Here is a 26,008-nt window from a genome sequence, read left to right on the forward strand (position 1 = left end):
CCTAGCGATGGCAATGGGCTAATACTTCATGGTGCAGGTTAATGATGTAATTCAAGGCAAGACAATGCATCGTACAAACAATGATAAGTAGCCTATGTTGTTGCAACAGTCATAAAATGCACACTATAGAGAGAGCTTTGCTGATAAGCTTATGACAACGTTTTGTAGATTTATGGTTGAAACTAGACTATTTCTATATGTACATCTGACGAAAACAACAGACACCATCGCCCCCTGGCGGCCAATATATGCGCCGCAGCCCGCCCGTTAATAGCCTCCACCGTCCTCCTTTGATAAGGGCATCACTTGTGTGTCTATGAAGTATCCTCCCCACCCGATTCCAATGACCAGCGTTTAGGGTCGTTTATTATTACGAAGAGGGTTAAGGACAACGCCATGGCCAAGAACAAAAACAGAGACAGCTGGGGTGAGTGTATGTACCGCATTTTATATTACCTGTTTGTTCTATTTATTTATTTTTACCGCGCATACAATTTTCATCCCTGGTGAGGCAAGATTGTAAGCGATGCAGCAAATCAGGTGTTAAAAGGTCCGATTGAGCGAACAGTCGTCAGTTATTCCCCTGTGGTGCTTAAGGGGGTTACATTTAAACGCCGTTTATTATAGGGGAGAGGCGTGTTTTTATCTGACAATACGCGGATCTATATGCTACCTGTCATGCCGTTCATTAACACATACTAGGCCAGCTTAATCAGAGATAGCAAAACACAATCATAACCGTAAATTCTAATAATTTGATATTCAGTAGAAAAAAACATGTAGGACTACATGTTGTATAAACGGTGAGTAATCCTAAGTGTTCTGCTTCCCGGCCCAGCGGGCCTAGAGGAACAGCTACATCTGTGTTCGTTAGACAGGCAGCCGAAGACGTAGGAGAGAGTATGAGTGGAAGATGTGGCCTTCGATCATCATAACATTTAAACAGTGGGCTCAGACGATTGCTGGCCATCACCACCATTACCATCATCAACACGATGGCCGCGTCGCCTTTCATAACCCCTTCCACAGCGTCTCCCGTTATCAATGTATCTACCTCAAGACGAGCAGCGGCTATAAAACACACACAGGCCCGGTCCCGAGGTATCTAGCGGGGGGGGTACGAGAGTACCATGACGGTCCTGACCCGCAACTGTAGACCGGACCGATGTCCCATAAGCCTAGATGTCTTTGGAAGCGTAATTTTTTGTGTGGATGCTTTATGCTTGCGTGTGCGTGTGCGTGTGCGTGCGTGCGTGTGTGCGTGCGTGTGTGTGTGTGTGTGTGTGTGTGTGTTTGAGTGTGGGTGTGTGCGTGCATGTGTGTGCGTGTATTGGGCGTGTTGTCAGGTTATCTAGGGTGAGGCCGTAGTATAAAGAGTCGAGAGGTAACCAAGTCACTGCCATGACAAAGCAGTATCGGTGCAGGAATGGAAGAATTTATCATAATTTGGATGCACCTCTGAATCTGTACCTGAATCTCTATGTTATGTGTCTGTCTGCTGTGGCCACGTTTAGTTTTTTGCGAGCATCATAAACGACCATCTCCACCGTATATTTCACCGCGGGCCGTTGATGTAATCCCGAGCCTATCGCCCTTAACCCCGTAATGTCAGGGATGATGACTGATAACCACAGCTTTAAACGCTATAATTCAAGACAAGTATGGTTATTTCCTCTGCTGAGCTTATGGGGATAATAATTGCTCCCCCACTATACATGAAACGGTTTTAGAGACAGAAAACCAACTGAGTCACTGCTCGGAAGCAGCAGCACACATGCCCATGTTGTCCTGGCTATGAACAGATGGCCTTATAGCCTAGCGTGGATCATAGCCTAGCATGGATCACCACTCAGCCCTCCTGCTCCCAGTCCACTGATGTAAGACGAGAAGGAAGTGTCCGTAATGGACACATCTTCTCCAAGATGTTCTCTAACAGGATGAGCGGGAGGGGAGGACCATCACACACACTGAACCGTCCCGCTGAATCACTACAAAGTAGTCAGTTCAGCCTATCACCCACCGCTCCCCCGCCCGGGGGCGAGGAGAAGAAACGTTCAGCTGGGATATTAGTGGAGCATTCAGACATTGAAAAAAACAACACTTTGCTAACTGCATTTCCATAGATGTAATCAATGAATTGCTTTTGACATCTCATTTGTCGGTTAAAAGCACCAGAAGAAAATACCAACCACACCTCGTTCGTCCAGCCCTGAAGTGCACTCATGCTCTCGAATGAGCCCTTTAGAGCTTCTATTAATTTCAGTGCAGCAAAGTACCCTGTAGAGTTCTGATAGAGTTCTAATAGAGTGATCTCTATTGTGCTCTCTACAGATGTAATTCGTCCCGCAGAATTCTAATCTAGTCTCCTGTAGAGTTGTAATTTAAAGTTCTAATGTACCCCATAGAGTATATAGAGTTCAAAGGTACCCTATATGGTTCTAATCCCCCCTGCAGAGCTCTAATAGTTATAATGTACCATATGGGGTTAAAAACCCTTTAGAGTTCTAATAGAGTTCTGATGTACTCTGTAGATATCTAACATAAGCTGTTTCAATGTACCCAGTAAGGCTCTGGAACCTGTCGCGTTCTAACGGGAGCTGGAGAGTTGTGCTGTATCTTGTGGAGCTCTAATAGAGTTCTTACGTACCTTGTTAACCTACCTCATAGAGTTGTAAGCGATCCTGTAAAGCTCTGAGATACCCTTTAGAGCTCTTAGGCACCCTGTAGATCTAATGTACCTTGTAGTGCTCTGATACCCTGTAGAGCTTTAAGGCATAGTGTAGAGCTCGAAGGCATAGTGTAGAGATCTAAGGTACCCTGAAGTTCTAAGGTACCCTGAAGTTCTAAGGTACCCTGTAGTGCTCTGATACCCTGTAGAGCTCTAAGGCATAGTGTAGAGATCTAAGGTACCCTGTATTGCTCTCAGATACCCTGTAGAGCTCAAGGCATAGTGTAGAGATCTAAGGTACCCTGTAGAGCCCCCCTGAACCCAATAGAGCACTAAGGCATAGTGTAGAGATCTAAGATACCCTGTAGAGCTCTAGGATACCCTGTAGAGCTCCCCTGAACTCTGAAGAGCTCTATAACAGGGTACCTTAAACCCACCCCTCCACTTGGTTCTTAGGGTCCCTCAGCGACAAAAACGTGTACGACTGGAGCTCGGAGGAGGAGGAGCCTGACGGGAGGGCGCGGCCCGTCCAGGTGCTGGTCGTCAAGGACGACCACACCTTCGAGCTGGACGAGGCCGCCCTGAGTCGCATCCTGCTGGCGGAGGAGGTGAGGGACCGGGACGTGGTGGCCGTGTCCGTGGCCGGAGCCTTCCGCAAAGGGAAGTCCTTCCTCATGGACTTCATGCTGCGCTACATGTACAAACAGGTGAGTCCGGACCACCTGACCCCCCCCCCCCCTCCCTCGGGCTGGGACCGCTGCCCCCGCCATCCCCAATGGGTTACGATGACGTCTTGGTCATTGCTACATGTATTCATAAAGTTGGTGACGTTCCGTTTTTTTGTACAGTGAGCACAGAGTGGAGTACAGTGCAACAGACGGAACCCCCCCCCCCCCCCCCCCCCCCCCCCCCCCCCCCCCCCCCTTATATTCCCACCCCAGTGTTTCTATGGCAACAAGCGGTGTGATGATTGGTTGGATGTGGTGTCCAGGCTGCGGTGGATTGGCTGGGCGAGGCGGAGGACCCCCTCACTGGATTCACCTGGAGGGGAGGGTCGGAGCGGGAGACCACCGGCATCCAGATCTGGAGCGAGGTGTTCCTGGTGGACAAGCCGGACGGACACAAGGTACGGTCCGGTTTGGACGTGTGGAGTCCGCTCCGTGTATTTGAGGAGACCGTGGGCTTTTGGCTCACCCTGTGGTGGACGGTGTGAACGTCCGCCTGGCTCTCTGCCTGCATGGAGTGGAAATGTGGCATGGGTTTTTATGCTTGCAGGACCGGACTGGAACTTCCCAGCACCTCCTCTAACGTGTCATCTTCTAACTGGCTCAGTGGCATCGTATTATATCATGAAACAACAACCTCTATTTCCCTGTGGTTCATACCACTGTTTAATCATGCAATGTGGATTAGCTACTCTACTTTCTCACACAGGTGTTCCCTCTGCCCATATTAATTATGAAAACCGATAGATACACACACGCACTCACACTCACACACACACACACACACACACACACTCACACACACACACACACACACACAAAATATATATACTGCCAAAACTATCTCCATTACTCTGTCTCTCCTATTTCCACCTTTCCCCCTTTTGAAGTGCAATTAGTACAGAGCTCGTTGACAGCAGCTAGCACCAAACGTGTGCTAATCAACATGAATTTACATGAATTTGCATGAATCAACATGACTAACGAACGCATCATCATTCTAAATGACACCGCCTGCCTGGCCGCGCCTCGCCTGCAGGTGGCGGTGTTGCTGATGGACACCCAGGGAACCTTCGATAGCCAGTCCACCCTGAGGGACTCCGCTACGGTGTTCGCTCTCAGCACCATGATCAGCTCCATGCAGGTACACTCCGGGGTTACCAATTTAGTTACCGATATTAAAAAATTGTCTTTAGATTGAATGTTTCTGTTTCATGTTTGTTTCCTGTCAACCCATATGAAAGTCAGGTCGGTGTAACTTGTTTCTCTTTGTTTAGGTTTATAATATCTCTCAGAACGTCCAGGAGGATGATCTGCAACATCTACAGGTATAAACACATATATATGTATATATACACATATATATAAGTATATACATATATACACATCCCATGACGTCATAGAAAGCTAAGAATAATTTGAACTTAAATAAACTGATTCAAGTCAAAGTAATAATAGCTGTTATGTCATCATCCGTTTTCATCAAGACGTCTAGACGTTTAAATGTTTCACACGATACATTAGCAACGCTAGAACATGAAGTCTGGTGTGGAATTGAGCATGAAGGACATTTGTTGGCTTAATGGGGTATGAGAATGGGAAGACCGATTTCAACAACAATAACCTTGTGGATATGATCTATCATCCCAGCTTTTCACAGAGTACGGACGCCTGGCCATGGAGGAGACCTGCCTGAAGCCGTTCCAGGTACACCAGCCCTACAAACCGCCGCTTCCTAATTCCTGCTTCCTGGTTCTTGTGACTCACCTCTGACCTCTGGGAATCTTGTGTTCCAGTCGCTGAGATTCCTGGTGCGGGACTGGAGCTTCCCCTACGAGTTCCCCTACGGACAGGAAGGAGGGATGACCTTCCTGGAGAAGAGGCTCAAGGTACACACATCGCCGTGGCTACCGTTTCCATCAGCTATACTTTAGACAAGATCTTAGGATATGAGGATAAAATTAAATTTTCCTTTAAAAAGGACCCGATGCAATACATACTGCACTAACACATGAACCTCGTGGTCTGGGCGCTCTCCAGATCTCCGAGAACCAGCACGAGGAGCTGCAGAACGTGAGGAAGCACATCCACTCCTGCTTCACCAACATCTCCTGCTACCTGATGCCCCATCCCGGCCTCAAGGTGGCCACCAACCCCAACTTCGACGGCCGGATCAAAGGTAGGACGGCTGCATGTCTCTCCTACGTCACCAGCGGCTCCAAACCGCCAGACACCTCAGTCAGGGACATTTCACTGATGTAGGAATAGTGACGGTGTTCAGTGACTGCCTCATGGTGAAAGATCTTTTTTTTTCGATTTTTCTTTTTTATCCTCCATCCCGTCCACACCCTTACCTGTGGACGTTGTTGAGATGCCTCCACCTCCTTCTTTCTCCTTGGCCCCTACCTGTACTCAGGTACGGGGAACAGGAGTAGTCGGAGGCAGGTTGAACAGGTACACAAACTGTTCAACCGAAGAAATGGCATTTGAACCAAGTCGAAAGATCGAATGAAGTGTGACGGAATGAGGTGTGACTGCCGGAGTGCGTCAACATGTCGCCGGTCGGACCAGGACCAGGCGCTCTCAGACCGCCTCTGTTCCTCCGTCTCCTCCCCTAGAGATCGACAAGGACTTCATCGATAACCTGGAGGTGCTGGTCCCCTGGCTGCTGAGCCCGGCCAACCTGGACGTGAAGGAGATCAACGGCAGCAGGATCACCTGCCGAGGCCTGCTGGAGTATTTCAAGGTGCTGACCCCATGTTACTTATAATTACACTTAGCAGAGCATTTAGCAGACTCTTTTATCTCATGCCCCCTGCAGAGCTCCCCCATACTATGTGGGATATTAATGGGGGGTATTAAGGTATACATTGTTTAATCGGGTTAGGGTTTTATCTGTCAAACCCAGAGGGAGGAAACCTTGAGGGGAACTCAGGAGAAGGATCTCTCCTCTCAGGGGACCTCTCAGGAGCTGTAGTGTTCGGTTAATAAAACACAAGACACATTAACACGTTTTCCCCTCCATCTCAGGCCTACATCAAGATCTACCAGGGGGAGGAGCTACCCCACCCCAAGTCCATGCTGCAGGTATCCGTACACATGGCCTTCACCGCCGGCAACGCCCTCCATACAGCGGCGTGGTCCTTCTCATGGATCGTATGATGAGCTAACTCCTCTCTAACTCCTCCCCACCCTTTGCCAACAGGCCACCGCCGAGGCGAACAACCTAGCAGCCGTCGCTGCCGCAAAGGACCTCTACAACAAGAAGATGGAGGAGGTGGGCGCTTGTTTTGTCTCGATTTTATTTCGTCTTTGATATCGGATCCAAACTGGCGTTTCGATTGCATTTCCTAGCGACACGGTAACCTAAATCTAGGAATAGCTTACCAGAGAGATGGGGTGGGAGTCCTCCGGGACCTTTGATTCGTCACAGCGGCAGCGGCAAACCCGATGATGTAACCGCAAGATATGGTTTGTTTCCTGCCCGGTCAATCATCTCATGTCTTTCCCCACCCACTTGCCCCCCCCCCCCCCCCCAGGTGTGCGGCGGCGACCGACCCTTCCTGGCGCCCGCCGAGCTGCAGGCGCGGCACGGCGTGATCCGCGAGGAGGCGCTGCAGGTGTTCCGCGGCGTGAAGAAGATGGGCGGCGAGGAGTTCAGTCGGCGGTACCTGCTGCAGCTGGAGACGGAGGTGGACGAGGTGTTCGTCCAGTACATCAAGCACAACGACTCCAAGAACATCTTCCACGCCGCGCGCACGCCCGCCACCCTCTTCGTGGTCATCTTCGTCATGTACGTGGCGGCCGGCGTCACGGGCTTCGTGGGCGTGGACGTCATCGCCAGCGTGTGCAACACGGTGCTGGGGCTGGCGCTCATCACGCTGTGCACCTGGGCCTACATCCGCTACTCCGGGGAGTACCGCGAGCTGGGGGCCGTCATCGACCAGGTGGCCGGGGCCCTCTGGGACCAGGTGAGGGGGCCCCCCCCCGAGACCTTTCTCGTGTTTGGTGCATTTACATCTAGGGTGTTTAGCAGACGCTTTTATCCAAAGCGACTTTTTGTACATAGCGACTTATTATACAAGTACATTCGTCAGAAGACAGAGAACCAATATATACCGCTGTCGTTACAGTAAGGATGTTCACAAAACCAAGTGGCAAGCACTAACAATTTCTAGGTTAACCCATTCCCCCCCGTACACAGCAAAGATCGCTAGGATCAGAGGTCAACCATGCTCTGTACTATTTTTAAGTGCAAGGACGTACAACATACAATAAGTGCGTACATTAAGGGGGGGGGGGGGAGTCTCTCACATCAAGACTGGGAGCGTTCAGCCAGCATCCGCGCAGAGGCACTGGGTGTTGGTGGCTCTTATGGGGAGACTCTCCCATCGTGGGCAGGAATATCAAAGCATGGAGGTCTGATGTCAGGAAAGGGGAGGGGAGGGAGTGTCGAGGTAGGCCAAGGTCATTTACACTATGGTGGGGAAGTGGACACGTCTGCAAGAATAAGGGGACAGCTGAAGGAATCTACGTAATAAAGAAACAAACTAAGCATCATTTAGCATTCTTCACACCTTTTTACAGTTTTCTTATTGTTATTTTGGCCAAAATATGAAACCCAACACAGAAATCGTTCAGCCTTAATAAGACCGCTAGATGGCACTACCATCCAGCTGATATCAAATGATGCACATCCAATGGGAGTGGTGCTGATTTGATGTGATCTTATAACTGAAGTATGTAATCTAAAACGTTGTTGTTCTCTTTCTGTTTTCTCCAGGGAAGCACGAATGAGGTAAGCACTTCTTCTTTTAAATATATAAACCGATCTTTCTTTCTATCTTAGCTCATGAAATATACTTTACAGATAAAAACAGATTATCCATTTTTTGTACTGCAAACACCATCTCAAAGAGCTTAACAGGCCAAAGTTAGACACCCTTAGCTCGCAGAGAGTGAAGGAAAGCTCTCCACCTAGGAGAGGCCGGAGCTAAGCTGTTGGTAAAACACTCCCAAGTCTTCCCCACCGTTTAAGACCCGCCCCTACTTGATCCGACACTCGATAGGATAGAAACCTGCAAATCAATATCTAGGCGTGAGACTGGCAACCTCTCGGACCACTAGGACCAGTACTCAGGCGCGCGCGCACACACACACACACACACACACACACACACACACACACACACACACACACACACACACACACACACACACACACACACACACACACACACACCTCCCTCTGTACTCTGGGCCTACTAAAGGGGTCCGCACCCGGCGCTGGTCCCTGACCCTCCCCCCCCGCCTGTCCTCTCTCTGGTCCTCAGGCGCTCTACAAGCTCTACAACGTCGCGGCGAACCACAGACACCTCTACCACCACGCCTTCCCGGGCGCCAAGGGGGCGGAGCAACAGCCCGCCGACCCCCCCCAACAGGACCGCAAAAGAGACTGATGGGCCGCGCCGGGACCCCCTGAACCCGCCCCCCCCCCCCCCCCCCCCCCCCGGCCGCACCTGGACAGGAAGTGAGAGGAGGAGGGAAGATCGGCAGGAGACTTGTGTCGATTGGCCGGTACGGTCCACCAATGAATACAATCGATTCAGACTTTGTACAGATCACGCACACACACTCACACACACACACACACACTCGCACGCACACACACACACACACACACAGGCTACAGTGAAGACCCCCCCCACTTCCCACCTAACCATCTAGGGGCCATCTTGTTTGTCGTTTCCACCAAACACGGTTGTCCAGTGTAAGATGTGTTTCACGTTGACTTTTGATACACCTGTAGAAACCATGAGCACCTGCCCAGGTGAACGCTCCACACGGGACACCTGGCTTAGCCAATCAGCTGCCTGCTTCACATTTCATACTTTGCTGTGTTTTTTTTTGTCTATTTATTTTTGTTATATTTTATTGGAAGGTCCTTTGAAAAATAGCCGATCCGTCGTATTCCGAGTTTAATGTTGTGTAAAGAGGATATGAAATCACTATCTATGCCAAAATATGTACTGTATGTTAGGTTTGGAACCACACACACACACACACACACACACACACACAGATACACACACACAAACCATCAGCATGATGGGAGATTGATGTTTTTCATTGTAAACCTACTATCGGGTATACTCTGCTAAATCTGTAGATGGTAAATGTGCTGGGGTTTTATTAATAGAACGCATTTTGGTTCCACTGAAGTCATACGGAGATGGAAACTGGAATTGTCATCTTCACGACCGGATGTTACAGAATGCTGGTACAGGCATGCCAGTCTTAGTGTTACGTTTTTGACAGTGTGTACTCCATAATCAGGGAACAGATTTGTGTTTGCATGTTACTTGAAGTAAGAGATCTGACTGGTGGAAGGAAGGGGTAAAACACCTAACCAACTGTTGGTGGTCTACATGGCTGACTGTCTGTTATACGCTACATCAGTGTGCTAGCCCTCTGTTGTCATCACACTCTACAGAGAACGCTGATCCTTTATATACAGTAGCCTATGTGTGGCCATTTGCAGGAAAAAAATGTTTGGTTCAATTGTTTTGTAGCAGTGGGTGAAGTCCTTTGTTTTCGTTCCCCCCCCCCCCCCCACCCCCCCTCGTTGAATGTTCGAGAGAAAATTTGTGGAATGTAGCGGTTCTTTGGCCACCAGAGGGCGCTGTTCTTTCTCTCAGACTGTGTTTAACGTTTATTTCTAACCTGTGGCGAGAAACAGGATCGAGCAGGGATGTTTCCGAAGCTAATGTGTTAAAAGAAAAGCTTGCTTGTGTTTAGGGTTGAGGTGATTAGTTGAACAGCGATCAATGAGTGGTTCTTCGAATAAGGGATTAGTTAAATAAGCGATTAGTCAAGTATGGGATTGTCCAATAATTATTAAATTAACAAGAAATCCTTTGATTATAATTTTGATCATTAATTGGTCTCATGCTTATTAATAATTGATCGATTATTAAAATGCAAATATTCTTGCTTAAAGCTTAAGAAGTGCAAATAATTGTCTGCTTTACTTGGGTTTAGATTGTACAAAGCAAGCAAACAATTGAGAGAACATTTTAAATTTTCCTTTTGAGCTCGGGTTAAATGTTGAAGAGCATTTGCTAGTATTCATGACATTTTATAGACTCAGTGATTAAATAATAAAGTAATCAATGATTAACTCATAGATTCATCATCAGTGTATCAGTAAGCTGCTCCCCTGATGTGTGTTCGACACGAGCGGACCTCATTCTGTCCACAGGTTCTGGAACCTTCTTTTGGTTTGTGACTTTAGCTCCGAGCTCATCGCGAATCACAGGCTCACTGAAACGCTTGCAACACAACACACACACACACACACACACACAAACACCGACACACACACACACACACCTCTCTCTGTGCGGATGGTCTCTCTACCACAGCAGGTCCAAGTGAACTAAACTAGGACGCGCTGTCTCTCCAGTCTTCCACAGTGTCTCGATAAACCAACATCGCCCACAGCTCCGGAGTCCTACTGTACCACAGGCTCACTGGAGTCGACACGTCGACGTCTGTCTCCACACACACGCACACACACACGGTCTATGTACACACAGATGGGTATTATATCAAAGTCGTATAGTGTTTTATTAACTTGATTCATCGTGATAATAAAAGGTCTTGTGTGCTTTGAGGGGCGACGCCGTTCGTTTTAAACCGTTAAACAGAACCACTTTTTTCTTGACAACTTGGGGGAGCGAGGAGTGTAAAAAAGTGTCCAAAAGGTCTCCCACCATCTCCCTCCCCCCACACCCCCTCCCTGGCCCCTCCGTCCACCACACACTTGGTCAAGGGTTCAACTCAAGGGGCTCTTGAGCAACCCGTTCCAGACCGTTCCTCTGGACACGCGTCGCCAAACGCCAGAGATTTGATCAATAAAGCTGGACCAAATAAATATGAAAAGATAAAAAGCTGATGGAGTGGTTTATTATTATTGTCCATCTTAGCTACGGCGGATGTGTGCGTTGTGTTTGTGTGTGCTTCTTCGTATTGTGTGCAGGTCAACATTGACTATGTTTAGTCGAACGAGGGCGAGGGGGAGAGTTGTACCGAAACAACAGACATCTTTTTAGATTTTTGTTGACAGCAGAATGTATCGCTAAGTGTCCATATCCGGAAAGAACCCCTGGGAAAGAGGTTAGCATAGAAACGCCACAGAACTGATCTGGACCCCCTTGGTTCAGGGCTCCAGATTCATGACCCCCTTGAATCAGAACACCAGATTCAGGGCCAATTCCGGTCCAACTGAGTTTCTCTCTAGTATGGTGGGACTCTCCAACCAGTCCTCCTTTCTACTTTCAACATTAAACCCATAGTATTTTAAAGGATTCAGTTATTCTTGACTTATCGGTATTAACAAAGTAGTCGACTCCTTGACGAATTCATAAAATAAAGTGAATTAGCCACTTAATGCAAATACATTTACACAGACAGACAGACGGGGTTGAAGGTGTCACATGGAGGAGGCAGGTTAGCTTATCTGTTTTATTTTATACACATTAGATTAATATTCCTGATGTACAGCGATGCAGAGGGCATTCCTCCCTCAACAGCAGCGTCTCTCAACAAAACACGTGTTTCATATCAAAACTTAAATATGTGTGAAGCTTTTGGCAGATTGTATTATAAAGGATATAGCCATAATAACAAAAACATAAGAAAAATTAGCATTCTCGCTGGCCGTGAACCGACCAATCATTTTCATTTCAGTTTATGGAGGCTACAATATACAATGAATGTACAGTAAAATAATATTCGTTAATTAGCGATGATTCATAGACGTTTAATGTAATGAAGCTGCCCCCTCTCTCTCTCCTGTAGGAAAACAACTCAAAAGAGCAGGCGGTTCGACCCAACCAATGAGAAGTCAGTGTGGCCCAGCTCTCGCCCAATCGCAGAGCGGCTGCTGTTAAAACAAAGCCCTCCCACAGTATTTTTTAGGGAGGAACCAAGAGTCCTCCTTCTGTCCTCCGTCCGTCTTAAGACGCAGCCCGTATTCCTCCCCTCTTCCTCATCTTGGTACGGTCTCTGTTGTCATTTTTCCAATGTTGCAGAGAGAGAGAGAGAGGAGATAGTGACAAGGCAAGAGAGAGAGAGAGAATTTGTTTGTCTCTCTCTAATTGGACCAGGCCAAGGCACAGATGCGTTTGGTAGAAGTACCAACCAGGAGCCAATCACAATGTCCGAAGAAACCCCACAGACTACTCCCCCCCCCCCCCCCCCCAAACCCCAGCCGCCTCAAAAGGGGTGCATCCTCCACACACACACACACACACACACACCCACCCTGGGGGGTAGCCCCCCGGTCACATGTTCCCCATGAAGGCCTGATTGGCGGCGTGCTGGGCGTACCACTGCTGCTGCTGCTTGCGGGCGTCGGCCTCAGAGAGCAGCGCCTGGCGGTACGCCTCGTAGCTCTTGACGATGTGCTCCAGCTCCTTCATGAAGAGCAGCTTCAGCATGCCCTGGTAGGTGTCCAGGTCTCCCAGCTGGAACAGCTCCCACTTCAGGATGTGGTCGTACCTGGGGGGCCGGGTGGGGGGCCACACGGTCAAGCCATGCAACTTTGTGGATGGTAAATGGAGTTCATTTTGGGGCCCGACCGATATTGATTTTTGATTGCCGATGCCGATTATTTTCAGAGAAAAATTACGATTACGATTTAATCGGCCGATTAAAAACAAAACAAAAAAAAGCCTATAAAACGTAGTTTTTGCTACCTTAAATATACTTTAAACACTTTTGACGAATATGTGAATTGAATGCAGAACCTTAGAGTGTTTTAGAATACATTTATAGTCAAAAATGAGTGTAATGTAAAATGTAAAATAAATAACTAACTCCCAATGTGCTGCGCTCGTGAGCAGTATGGTCTCACCGTTAGAGTCTACAGTATAACAAATTAACATGGCCTGGGACCTAAAGAAAAACAGGCAAAACATGCTCAAACAACGCTTCTTGTGTACATTGGTGAGGTGAGCGCGCAGCTGCCTGAGCGAGCGTGCTTTCATGTTGTACGGTAAAATCAATCTCCTCTTTTTTACTCCAGCTAAAGTTGTTAGTTAGCAAGGCGAGTAGGAGCGCAATCTGCAGGATACTAAGCGCAATAACATTTCAAAAAAAATAAAAAATAAAAATCGGTTGTAATCTGCGTCTTTTTGGCAGATGTTGATTATTTTCAAAAAGGCTATAATCGGCCGATTAAATCGGAAGGCCGATGAATCGGTCGGGCCCTAGTTCATTTATACAGCGCTCAACTAACCAGTGGCCATTCAAAGTGCTTTAACAATGTTGCCTAACATTCACCCCTGTTCATGCATACATTCATACCCCGACGGCGGTGAAAGCCATGCCAGGCGACAGCCAGCTCGTCTGGAGCAGTTAGGGTGAGGTGTCGTGCCGGGGATCAGACTAATTCGGGTGCAAAATCCCGAATTAAAGTAAATATATCGTAACCAAGGCTGCTGAAAACGTTGTTTTGCCACGTCTCGCATGAGAAAAACTGTTGCACTTTCAAACACAACAGTGTCTCCCCACAATGACACACAATGTCACGATTAATCGCTAAATCGTCAACAAAAAAACCCCACCACCACAAAAGTTAACATTTCATTGCTGCCGTGCTTCCTAAGTGGAGGCAGTCGTAGCGCAATGACGTAGCGACAGAATATTGTAGGGGCATGCCGTAGTGACGCGACGTAGCAACGCAACGATTGACATGTGTAACCTAGCGGAGTGACATAGCGACGCAGCCCTGTAGTGAGACTGTGTGGGGGGGGGGGGGGTACTGACTTTAGGGGGGCGCGGGCGTAGACCTGCAGCCAGTCGGGGATCTCGGCGGTGTGGTAGGGGTTGGCCGGCACCAAGACGGGCTGGCTCCTCTCAGCGGGGCGGGGCTGGTACACCACGGGGGGGGGCAGCTTGGGGGGCTGGTCGTAGCGCGGGACGCTGAGGAGGGGAGGGGGGGGGGGGGGGGGGGGGATGGAGGAGAGGAGGGAAGAAGAGGGAAGGGAGTTTAACATTTTGGAAAATTCCAGGCTTTTACGGTAAAGTTGTAAAAGAGAAAAGAAAAAAAAAATCCCATTATTGGCAAATAAGTTATAAAATGCTAAGTTCTAAAATAAACCCCATTCTAGATATTTACATACTCATTCCATATGTAAAGCAAGCTCTCAAAACAACAAAACAAACAACCCCCCCATCGTCATCCACATCACCATCACAACAAACCACGCCCCTCTGCCCCTCGTCGGCCAATCAGGGGACAGACAGCGAGACAGCGAGACACACAGACAGAGGAAACACCACAGACCACTCCCCAAACCCCCCCCCCCCCGCCCCTCGTCGGCCAATCACCTGGGGGCACAGGGGTGCCGGTACTGGGCGCGCTTGTTGACGTGGTCCACGTAGTAGACGCCGAACTCTGCCGACTCCACCTTCTCCCAGCCGGGCGGCAGGCCCTCGCGCTCCAGCGGGTGGCTCCAGTGGGTGGTGTTGGTGTTGTGGTCGATGTAGTACTTCCTGCCCCGGATGGTCCAGTCCACGCTCCAGCCCCCCGGCAGGGGGAGGTCGTCGGCCGCCAGGCTGGACAGGTTCCCCAGGGACTTGGCCTGGATGCGGCCGATGCCTGGGAACACAGAGCGGTTAGAGTCGGGTTCCCAGCGGGGCGCTTTCTGGAGCCAGAGAGCCGTTCTCTGGAGCCAGAGGTTTTAACATGGTCCTATCACACGGTCATGGTCACATCACATGGTCAAGTACAGTCTGGTTCTCCCCAGAGGTGAGTGGTTATCACATGGTCACGTTCTGGTTCTCCCCAGAGGTGAGTGGTTATCACATGGTCACGTTCTGGTTCTCCCCAGAGGTGAGTGGTTATCACATGGTCACGTTCTGGTTCTCCCCAGAGGTGAGTGGTTATCACATGGTCACGTTCTGGTTCTCCCCAGAGGTGAGTGGTTATCACATGGTCACGTTCTGGTTCTCCCCAGAGGTGAGTGCTTATCACATGGTCATGTTCTGGTTCTCCCCAGAGGTGAGTGGTTATCACATGGTCATGTTCTGGTTCTCCCCAGAGGTGAGTGGTTATCACATGGTCATGGAGGGTCGGGTTCTCAGCAGAGCGGTGGAGCGCTCTCTGGAGACAGAGAGGAAGCACATGCGAGGGTTTTTCTACTGATAATATCATACACTGTCCCAAGTTCTCACCGATGGAAAAAGCTCTCTACAGAGACGGAGAGAGAGAGACAGAAAGAGATCGAGACGGAGAGAGAGAGACAGAGACCGAGAGTGAGAGACAGAGACAGACAGACAGCCAGAGAGAAAGAGAGAGACAGAGACAGAAAGAGATGGAGAAAGAGTAGAGGAGAGAGACGGAGAGAGGAGACACACAGAGAAAGAGAGGAGAGACAGACAGAGAGAGAAAGAGGAGAGGAGAGAGAGAAACCGACAGATGAAGAAAGAGACAGCGAAAGAGAGGAGCGAAAGAGACCGGACGGAGGGCGAAGTAGAGAGGGAAGAGAGATATCTTTTGGGGAATATTTTGAACAACATCCTGTATGGGAAGAGGTCCTGCATAGGTCAAGAATGCGTCCACCATTTTAAAACAGGGTCTCTGAGAGTGGCCAACTGTACAAACAGCAGTAATAGCAGGGAATGCAAGGCAGGGAGAGAGAGCTGCCATGTGAATGCTGCGATGGCTCCAGATCTCTCTCACCACAGAGCCACAAAGACCTGATGCCACAGAGCCTGAGGTTACAGGACCTTAGGCCACAGAGACACAGGACATTAGGGGACAGGACTTGAGGCCACACCAGGTCTTGAGCCCTTTGAGTGGATGTCTCGTGTGTCTCTGCTGAGGATGACCAAGACATGCACTCTCTGATATTATCTAGCTCCACACAAAAGACCATAGGGGGGGGGGGGGGCATATGGAAACAAGCATCTTGTACGATACTTATGGGGAATGTAACATGATGTCGGTGAATATTGCGATATGCCTAAGAATTCAAAATTCCATTGTGAACAGCCTAGTTGAGGTGAGGGGAACACTAAAATGACTAGAACTCGGTTTCCCCTTGCTGGCGATCAAACCTCATATTTTATAATTTTAAGAGCATAAGTTCTCGTTGTAGGTCATCCATATTGTAACACTGTCTCTCACGATAAGTCCTTGTCAGTCATGACGGTGCTATTCAGAGACGATTGATGATAATAATGGATTATCGCCTAGCCCTACCGTCTAAAACTATTCTTACACAAACAATTCGTGCTATAGTTCTTCACTGGAATGTGAGACCACACACTCTGGTCTTATGAGTGAGTGAACACTCTGGGGATGAGGATGAACACATGCCGTTGCTCAGAAACGCCAAGCATCGCCTCACACACACACGCAAACCTCTGCCTACTCGAAAGTTTTGCATACTACGTGGCTGGAGTAGCATGCGTGTTGTGTGTACACACACACACACACATAGTGAGGTCACGCAACAGGTTCTGGGATTCTGCCAGTGAAGAATGTGAAGCGTTAAGAGCTTGGTGTGTGTGTGTGTGTGTGTGTGTGTGTGTGTGTGTGTGTGTGTGTGTGTGTGTGTGTGTGTGTGTGTGTGTGTGTGTGTGTGTGTCTTATGCGACCTCTGCCAGAACTGGGTTCAAAATAACACAATAAACACATGAGGACCTAAGAGAAGAGTGAACTATGTGGAGCAGTGGGGGGGGGACGGACGACACACACACACAAATATGTTTGTCTTTCAAAATGGCCGCTGGAATGCTGCTAAATTCCGCGGTGCGGCGACAGCAACAGAACCACCGTGGTTCTCCGCGGAGCTGAATGAAAGGATGGAATGCACTCCTCCTCCTCCTCCACCACTTCATCATCATCATCATCATCAGCATCACCACGGCCATATTTCCCCTGATCTCCTGTCCGTGATCCAATCTCCCCATTGAGGTGGCCAATCAGGAGTCTGACCCCGGAGCGACGAGCAGAGCTGACGGTGCCGCTGATGAGGTCATGCAAACGGCCGCAGAAAGACGAGGAAGGACAGAACACTATTTGTATCAAACGGTACATCATGGGACACCGACGTAGACCCGACTGATATTTTAGACAGGCTCAAAGATAAAACCTTGTGCTAGACCATTCCGGCTCACAACAGGAAACTGTTATGTTTGGTCGAAGCAGACAACAGACACTTGAAGGAGGATGTTAGCTTGTCGTCGTGGCGGTTAGGCTGCTGTTCCCAGGAAGCTAAATTCACTCCCAAGGCTCAATGACAGAAAGTCATGCAGAATTTACTCTTTAGATGCCACATTCAATGTGACTTGCAGTGAAAACAGAGACATTAAGGAGCAGGTAGGGGTTGGATAGTGAATACAGAGACAGGTCATCAAGAACCGGTTGGGGTTAGACTCTAACCCCTACCCGTCCTTAAATACCTGTCTCTGTGTTCATTGTCTAACCCCTACCCGTTCTTGCTGAACTGTTTTAACTGTCTAACCGTGAATACAGAGAGAGGTCAGCAAGAACAGGTAGGGGCTAGACGTCACAGTCAGCTGAGAGTGAACATCCTAGACGCCTGGCCGTCCTGAAGTACCTCAGTCAACACGCCGTGACGCCATCCTCCGAGCTGAGCACGTTTGACTCGGAGGAGGAGCGCCCTGCCAGACGCCACCGAGACTGGGCCAACAAAGGGTTAAAGAACCCCCCCCCCCCCCTCCTCTTGTTTAGGTCCAGCCCAAACAGGGGTCCAGGCTAATTGGTAGGCGGGTCTGGGATCGTCCGTCAACATATACACCACAGGAGGTAATCCACTAAGTATACGGCTGCGGAATAACAACCGACCCCACACCACTGTCACTCGGCCCCTCCTTCGTTCGTGAAAGTCCGTCCTCACTGAACATTTATCTCTGTGTTGGTTCCTGTTTCCCCCCCCCCCTGTGTGGACCTTCACTATACTGAAATGATCGGATTAAAATTCCCCAAAAGTGGGCAAAAGATACTCACGTTGTATTATTGATTAATGTGGATTAGCTAACCGTGCCATTGCTATGACCGACGTTTTCAGGGAAGGCGTTCACCGTTGCCCGTGGGTACGCACTCGGGAGTGAATCAACCGCCCAAGTGAACACCAGACTAGTGCGCCAACTCTGAACACAAGACACACTGAGAAAGACCAGGTTTGAACCCGGGGCTTTCTCCATACCGTGACGTAACCCCTGACCCCCGTACAGCACAGCTGTACTCCACGAGCGTCACCTCTCTTCCTTGAACCCGTCAGCACCCAGACCAAAACACACACGCCTCTCACGTTCGTCCCTTACCAGCGGGGGGTCTCGTGGGGGCCGGGGGCGTGTGCAGCGGGGCCAGTCTTTGGAAGTTGTGCTCGTTGGGTTCGTAGTAGCGATAGTCCTCGTGGAAGGGCTCCTGGAGCCGGTGAGGCTGCTGTCGCTGCTGCTGGTTGTCATAGTAATGTTCCGCCGGGGGGGGGAAATAGTAGCGCCCGGGGTCCCCGTTCTCCGACATGGGGGTCACCTCCGTCAGGAAGGACTGGGCGGAGCCCGCGTACTCGTGGGGGAGGTCCCCCAGGCTGCGGGGGAGGTAGGGGGGCGCCGACAGCCGGTGGCTCTCGCGGCGGGCCACCTCGTGGGGCGGCCTCTGGACCGGGGGCCGGAGGAAGCTCTTGTTGCGGGACACTGCGGGCTCCCTGCTGGGCGGGGCCGTGTACACCGTCGGCCCCGCCTCCGGCATGGGGACCTCCGTGCGTCTTGGAATGGTGGGTCCATGGCGAATAAAAGAGGGCATAAGATCTGCGAAGGGGAGGGAGGTTTTAATAGCGAGTCAACCGGTGCATTAGAGATGGTAATCACAGTGAGGAAGAGACATGCGTTTAGCTTGCAGTGGTGGCAAAGTGTTTGATTCCCCCACAAAGCTACGCGTTTGATCCATAAATGACAACGTTCACAGCTTACCTCGAAGAATCCTTGAGCAAGACGCCCTGATCCCTACCTGCTTCTTAACGAAATCCATCTGAGTTCACTTTAAAACAAAAAGTGTGCAAAAAAATTGACTTAAAATAGCAGTCAATAGATCCGTTGTACTTCGCTTGAGTTATATTGCGCCTACCGCTGCCCTACCCTCTACTTCAGGCTGTTGACCTAACCACACTTCATGCAATAAATAGCTGGTATGTTGCCTCCACACAGGTCCTCAGACAGCGATGACACCGCTCCGCCGCGCCTGCCAGCGGGTGTCCCAGCTGGGTTTATTTAGTCAACAAAGCATCTCTACTCGGATGACACTCCCTGGCACGGCTCCCGTGTATCGTAGAAATACAAGTTGTAGCGATTCAGCATGTGCTCGACCGGTACTCTGTCTGCGATCACACCCCGCCGGTGTGGTGTGCATGTTGTTGTACCTTGGGTCCATGATAAATAGTGAGCGAGGGGTTTAGCTTTCAACGCTAGCATCGAGCGGTGGTTGAAGTGACATAAATTCAATAAAGTATGACGAAACATTACTTTTTAGTAAGAGTCATGCAGCCCTGAACGTAATTAGACGTTTACAAAACACAACATCCCTTAAGTACTACTTTCATGTTAAGTTACGGTGGAGTTTGCCGAGCTAGCCTAGCGTCGGCTAGCGGGGCTACTTGTTGCGCTTACTTCTCAGGAGCGGCGACGTTTCCTTCTTCACGTATTTCCCGTGGACCTCGGCTGGTTTCGACGCTTCGTTTTTGCTTTTCTTTCGCGAAAGCATAACTCAAGCGTAGGACACATCAACGACGCGGTGCTGTGTCGACACGACAAACTCCCCGAGCCTCGCAGAAATCCCCTTCGATCCGCAAAGAGTGGATGGAATACATTTTTGTTACTTTAAATGAGCTAGCAGCTAAAGTTAGCCAGCTAACTTCGGCGACTGGACTCGTCGCTCCTCCACCAGCCTCCGCTCCGAAACGCCTCCTGCCCGGGCCCCCTCTCCGGAACGCCTCCTGCCCGGGCCCCCTCTCCGGAACGCCTCCTCCCAGCCCGGCCCAATGCGGCCGGGGAGACCGCAGTGCCTCTGCCCCTGTATGCCTAGGACTTTTTTATGGGATTTCCATCTCCAAGTGTTTTTTTTTTGTTGAGACATAAAGCATTTGGTGTTAGCCAGGGTTAATAAAACTATACACTACTATATGCTGTTAAAGTATATCCGCTGAAGAAATATCCAAAACCATGAATGCAATGTATTAAACAGGACTGCCAAATCAATTTGTTTGACAAAATTATTTATTGCAGAAATACATTTTCTCCCCTGTATTTACCTTTAGTGCATTCTTCATAAATATAGACACTCAGTCCATTAAAGTCCTATGTATACAGGCAAAGGCCATATATTCGTGAAAAATAACAGGCCTTCAATGCGGTTTGTATAGGCATAATTGCGCCCTGACAAACATTGAAAGTAAATGTCACATAACATTAAGTTATTCCATACAGTCAAAAGATGACAGGAATATTTGGCTACCATCATATTTTACATGTCAAACTGGTTTTCTTGTCTGTTCTCATATTAGTGTCAATATTATCTCAGGGAAGACAGGCTGACATATTTCAAATGTCTCATCTATCAGGCAGAAAGAACAAAAATACTTAAAAGTATAGGACACATGCTGTAGCACAAATAACACTGTACAGCTTAGAAAGTGCACTTTGGTCAAATAGGAAGCCTATTCTCACAGTGAAAATAAATAGTGTTTACACATTCAGAAGAGTTCACGTTTTTAAACATTAAAAACATATGCTGGATTTGGTCCAACCAAGCCATATATCTTGTTGGCAACCAGCTTGAAGCTATTTGGCCCTGAATGGTGAAGAAATGCAAGGCGTGACCACATGAGAAAACAATTTGTAAAGAAAAGGGAAATGCTACCAAGATTTAAGACCGTGGTTTTCAAACGGTGGGGTCGTGACCCTTGACCCATAGGGCCTTTCCTGTATAGACTGCATTCCTTTGAAAAACGCTAGACTGCATATGAGAAATGCTAGTTATTTCGCCTTTTAGAGAATCTTTTGCTTATTATTTATACCGCGCCAAACATGATGGCTTCTGGGTAAACAGTGACCCCAACCGGTGGGCTCCCGCATGACATTCTGGTGGTCCCTGCTTTGGGATGACGTTGGCAGGCGGGCACAAAACCCATGACACGAAAAAAAAGAAGAAAAGTAGACATTAAGATGATGATTAATGTAAGGCAGTTTGTCATCGATAATGTGCTCATGGCTTTGGCATTTCAAGCAAAGTCAAACAATGTTCTTAAAAGTTCATAAAAAAAAGTAAAAAAAAACAATAATACTGGATATATAAAAAAAAAAAAAGGTATAGCACTTCATTGGCATTCTCTATTAGAGGTCCAACGGCTGCACACACGCCCACATATTACATGGTAGCTTCAGTTAAAGTGCTTAACCCAGGGGTCAGGACCCCAAACGTGTCAGACAACGCACAAGACACTCAAAATGGCCGCCTCAGCTCCCCTTCCTGACCGGAAGGAGAGCGGTCGGGTTCAGGAGCACTTGGAGTGGTAGCTGGCCGGGGACGGCTGGGCGGGGCCTAGGTCCCGCATGATCTTGCCCAGGCTGGAGATCTTCTGCTCCAGCAGGTAGTTCTTCTTCTCCACCATGTGCTGCTGCTGCTCTGTGTGCTTCAGGGCCTTCAGCAGGTGGCCGTTCTCCACGTACAGGTCCTGGATCAGCACGTCTGCCCGGCCGTTCTTACGGAGCTGGAGGAGACGGGGGGGAGAGGAGGGGAGGGGAGAGGGGAGAGGAGAGAGACAGGGTCCCATTCAGCCAGGTGGTACATGAGGCATTATTATACTCTGGGTTTTAGAGCACTTTTCAAAAGGAAGATACAAAGGGCTTGACATGGGAAAAGATTAATATATAGATAAAAAAAAAACAGCATTGTATATTTATTTACACAATGCGTGTTGATTAAAAACGGCATTGTATATTTACACAATGTGTGTGGCCTATAAACAGCTTTGTATACTTACACAATGTAGCTTAAAAACAGCATTGTATATCTACACACTACATCTAGATAAAACACAGCATATGCACACAATATATGGTCAATAAAAAGACTACCAAATACCATCTACACACAAAGCTCATCCATGAACGTGAACCTGGTTTCCGGCTCCAGGTTTTAGTAAGGTTAGAAGGTTTACCTGATCCTTTAGTTGAGCCACCTTTTCTCTGAGGAGGAGCTTCACGTTGTGCAGAGTCAGCTCAATCTCCCTCATTCGCTCCTCCATTTTCTTCATCTTCCTCTCCCTCTCTTCCTGATTTAGGGGGGGGGAGGGGAGGTGGGAACTATTATCCAATCATTCGGTTTGAAAGACAGCTTGATTTTGATCAAACATGTTTGGGAATAGATGAGTAATTTCACACTGCAAGGCCAATTGTATTCGAGCTAGATGCTTTATTTGGTTCAGGCATAGAAGTTATTCCAGTACAATTATGATGAGGATACTGCATTCGATAATAAAATAACTTGGTTCAAAAAATAAATACATTAGATAAACAGTATAAAAAGAGAACTACGTTGATTTGGATAGCGCTGCAAACAAAATAATTTAATTCATAAATAAATCATAAGTAAAATTAAATATTGAACACTAAAATAAAATAAATAATACATGGAAATGTAGTGCGACAGAACCTTGAGTTATTAAAACACATTAAGTCAAATAATGGAAAACACGCAACACAACACACAGGCACAGCCTCCATCTTTGAGGAGACGGGTGTCGAGTGTGTTCTCCGACACGTTGACACGAAGAGAAGAGACACTCGCATAAAGTTGTGCTTTAACGGTTTGACATACTCGGTTAAAAACCAGCCGACCACTGGATTCAATCGGCAGTGCAGACTTTAAGGAGCCGCAAAAAACGGCCCTTAAATCTCTTCGACGGAGAGATAAACAAACATTTGTGAACGCTTCGTGAAATACTCCCTTGTATCCCACGCTTAGTAATCCGACAGAAGAAAACCAAACGTGACAAGGATAGACGGACAGAAACAACACAACACTGATTAGACATTATTAGTTGGAAGAAAAGTATCTCACACACATTGTTTAAGGACCAGATCAACAGGTTGGAATTGCTGATTGTTAAGAAGGCGTTTGGAGATAGACGCAAGATAGTTTCCAATGACCTCCAGGCCAAGGTCGTGATAGATTTAGGCTTTAAGAAAGACACCCTGACTTAACCGTTGACATCAACAGTACCAGTGCATAACGGAACATTCCCAGAAGTCATCAGTTAAAAAAGACAAACATTCAAGTATACAAACACTAACAAAAGCAGACACGCAGCATATTCTGGTCAGCATTTTGTTAAGACAGGTCTCCCGGACGAACTTTGACCTTTGATTCACTACGTTGTTTAAAATCCTTCCTTTGGAAAAACACAACATTTCTCTGCGTTTGTCTGCCACCTAGCAGCAGTGAAATACAACTACACATTCGTGCCATTGACAAGGCAGGGTTTCTCGGTAGACTTCCGAACCGGCAAACCATGTGACAGGAAGTGCAAAAAAGAGCCCTAGCTAGCCAACGTTGGCTTCCATCAGGCGGGGGCAGGGGGAGATGCGGCCAGTCTTGCGAGTGAGAGGTTAGCGTTAGCAGGGGTTAGCATGGCGGTAGCGTGGCGTTAGCACTGGGGCAATGCGCTGGTGTCACAGTCCACCAATCCGCCGGTAGCTGTCGGTGTGAGCGGCCCGCTGCTCCACCACGACCCCCTGAAGAGAGAAGGTAGGTTCACTACACCGAGAGTCTCCAGCCCTCCCCCACCGGCCACAGAAAACAGAAACAATGTCCACCCGAACGGTCCGCTAACAGACCGCCGCCATGCTACGTTAAACCGCGGTACGTCCGGACCACTGATGCTAATGCAGACATGACAACAACGGCTAGAGTAAAGACACCACAGTGAACCAGGAGTGGGTGCTGCTAGCCACCGGTGAGCTAACGCTAATGAGCTAATGCTAATGAGCTAATGCTAATGAGCTGGGACAGATGGGGGTGGAGCTACAGGTGGCATGAAGGGGGTGAGACAGGCAACTACCCCGGGAAGAAGGAAATGAAATGAGAAGCCGCTCTCCATTCGCCGACTCGTGAAAGAGAGGGAAAATCAGGCCACACCCCCGCTCCCCCATGGAGCCAAAACAAAACTTTGCGGAACAAGCCCCAGACACACACACACACACACACACACACACACACACACACACACACACACACACACACACACACACACACACACACACACACACACACACACACACACACACACACACACACACACACGTGATGCCAAAGAGGTGGTATGAGGAGTAGGATGGGAATGTGAGGCAAACCTCCGCAAGACCCGAGGTTGAGAGATGACCGACGGGAAAATGAGAAAGGTGCTCGGTATGGTGCAGAAATGTAGTCGCACGACTAGTGCGCGTGGTTTGAGCTAACAGGAAGACAGGGTAGCGTCCGAGGGTACCTGCATGTGGTCGGGGTCCTCCCCCCGGGGGGGTCCTCTCTGAGCCCGGTGAGGAGACCCGGGCAGCAGACCCACCAGCTGGGCCTGGAAGGCCTGGGAACAGGAGGAGGATAGCAGGGGTCGGATCAGCACCCCAGTACTCACACACATGGGGATCTAGCCTTAACCGGCCAGCACCTTATCACCGATTTAAAATGTTTTGCATGTATGCATGCATATATATTATAAATTTGCACCCATTTTTATTTTTTTCAGTTATGTTTTTGTGTTATTGTTGTTAAGGATAGGCGCCACTTTCCTTCCTACCAACACCAAAGCTTCCAAAGATAACCTTTTGGTGTCCACGTTTACACATTTTCTTGAGTTAAATATTGATATGGGGACACTAGCCGCAGTATAAATCGGTATTCGACTTAAAGAAAACCAGGGCTGTGGCCAGTCCCTAATGGTGAGCGGGTCAGTGGTGGGTGGTGAATCCAGGAGAGGGAGCCACATCCCTGTACTGGGTGGATCACGGGTACCGGGTACGTACCTCTATCAGCTGGGTGGACAGACGGGCCGTCTGGGCCTTCAGAAGCTCGTTCTGTTGGCGGAGACTCTCCAGCTCTCCGTAAGACTCTCCTTCTCCTCCACAGCTCTGAGAACATCACCAACCGTCCCTCAGATGACTTCACATGACGGCAGTAATACACACCCTATACGATAGTACCGGTGGCCAGTGTTGAACAGTGTGAACTCAACTTTGAGATAGCTCTTGTGAAGTGTGAACTTGCACAACACGGCCGGTATCATGGATTGAAACAACAATTCAATTGATTTAAACATCAATTGACCACAGCAAAACATTCATGTATGTAAATGTACATACCCACTAGACAATAGTACAACTATAATGGATTGAAACCAACATTTGAGTAATTACTCAATAGATGTTCCACACGAGGAAATCAACAGACAAAAGGCGAAACTATCCTCACTGTGTGGGCGTGTCTGTGTGTGTGGGCGTGTCTGTGGGCGTGTCTTGTGTGTGGGCT

At 48.7% G+C, this 26,008-nt stretch overlaps 3 protein-coding genes across 7 annotated transcripts in view; 1 reads left to right on the top strand and 2 right to left on the bottom strand.

The window, feature by feature from the left end:
- The first annotated feature begins 260 nt into the window (after positions 1-260).
- Positions 261-11,337, top strand: atl1 (atlastin GTPase 1). 2 transcript variants are annotated; one of them, XM_030356868.1, is made up of 14 exons: positions 261-433; positions 3,125-3,375; positions 3,660-3,794; positions 4,433-4,537; positions 4,671-4,721; positions 5,044-5,100; positions 5,190-5,282; positions 5,434-5,572; positions 6,012-6,139; positions 6,424-6,480; positions 6,599-6,670; positions 6,933-7,364; positions 8,177-8,191; positions 8,727-11,337. In XM_030356868.1, exons 1-14 carry the CDS (start codon positions 397-399, stop codon positions 8,850-8,852), a joined length of 1,698 nt encoding a protein of 565 aa, XP_030212728.1. In that variant the 5' UTR covers positions 261-396; the 3' UTR covers positions 8,853-11,337. The 2 variants fall into 2 exon arrangements, with proteins under 2 accessions (XP_030212728.1, XP_030212729.1); XM_030356869.1 differs by having other exon boundaries at positions 267-427.
- Positions 11,338-11,887: 550 nt separating this feature from the next.
- sav1 (salvador family WW domain containing protein 1) lies at positions 11,888-20,482 on the bottom strand. Of its 2 annotated transcripts, XM_030356878.1 has the most exons (6): positions 20,098-20,416; positions 19,405-19,471; positions 18,757-19,242; positions 14,791-15,061; positions 14,227-14,382; positions 11,888-12,957 (listed from the first exon to the last, which is right to left on the bottom strand). In XM_030356878.1, the coding sequence occupies exons 2-6, from the start codon at positions 19,460-19,462 to the stop codon at positions 12,741-12,743; spliced, it is 1,188 nt and encodes a 395-aa protein (XP_030212738.1). In that variant the 5' UTR covers positions 19,463-19,471; positions 20,098-20,416; the 3' UTR covers positions 11,888-12,740. The 2 variants fall into 2 exon arrangements, with proteins under 2 accessions (XP_030212738.1, XP_030212737.1); XM_030356877.1 differs by lacking the exon at positions 19,405-19,471 and having other exon boundaries at positions 20,098-20,482.
- Positions 20,483-20,681: 199 nt separating this feature from the next.
- nin (ninein (GSK3B interacting protein)) overlaps positions 20,682-26,008 on the bottom strand; it is a 34,593-nt gene continuing 29,266 nt past the window's right edge. For 2 of the 3 annotated variants that reach the window (XM_030356819.1, XM_030356820.1), the window contains 4 exons: positions 25,507-25,611; positions 24,975-25,067; positions 22,647-22,760; positions 20,682-22,196 (listed from right to left, as the gene is read on the bottom strand). In XM_030356819.1, the coding sequence (XP_030212679.1) occupies positions 21,981-22,196; positions 22,647-22,760; positions 24,975-25,067; positions 25,507-25,611 (528 nt within the window). In that variant the 3' untranslated portion in view covers positions 20,682-21,980. Of the gene's footprint in view, positions 22,197-22,646; positions 22,761-22,880; positions 24,223-24,974; positions 25,068-25,506; positions 25,612-26,008 lie in introns of those variants that run through there. The other variant, XM_030356821.1, reaches the window with a different exon arrangement.

Source organism: Gadus morhua, chromosome 5, assembly GCF_902167405.1.
Source record: "Gadus morhua chromosome 5, gadMor3.0, whole genome shotgun sequence".
Classification (NCBI taxonomy): Eukaryota; Metazoa; Chordata; class Actinopteri; order Gadiformes; family Gadidae; genus Gadus; species Gadus morhua.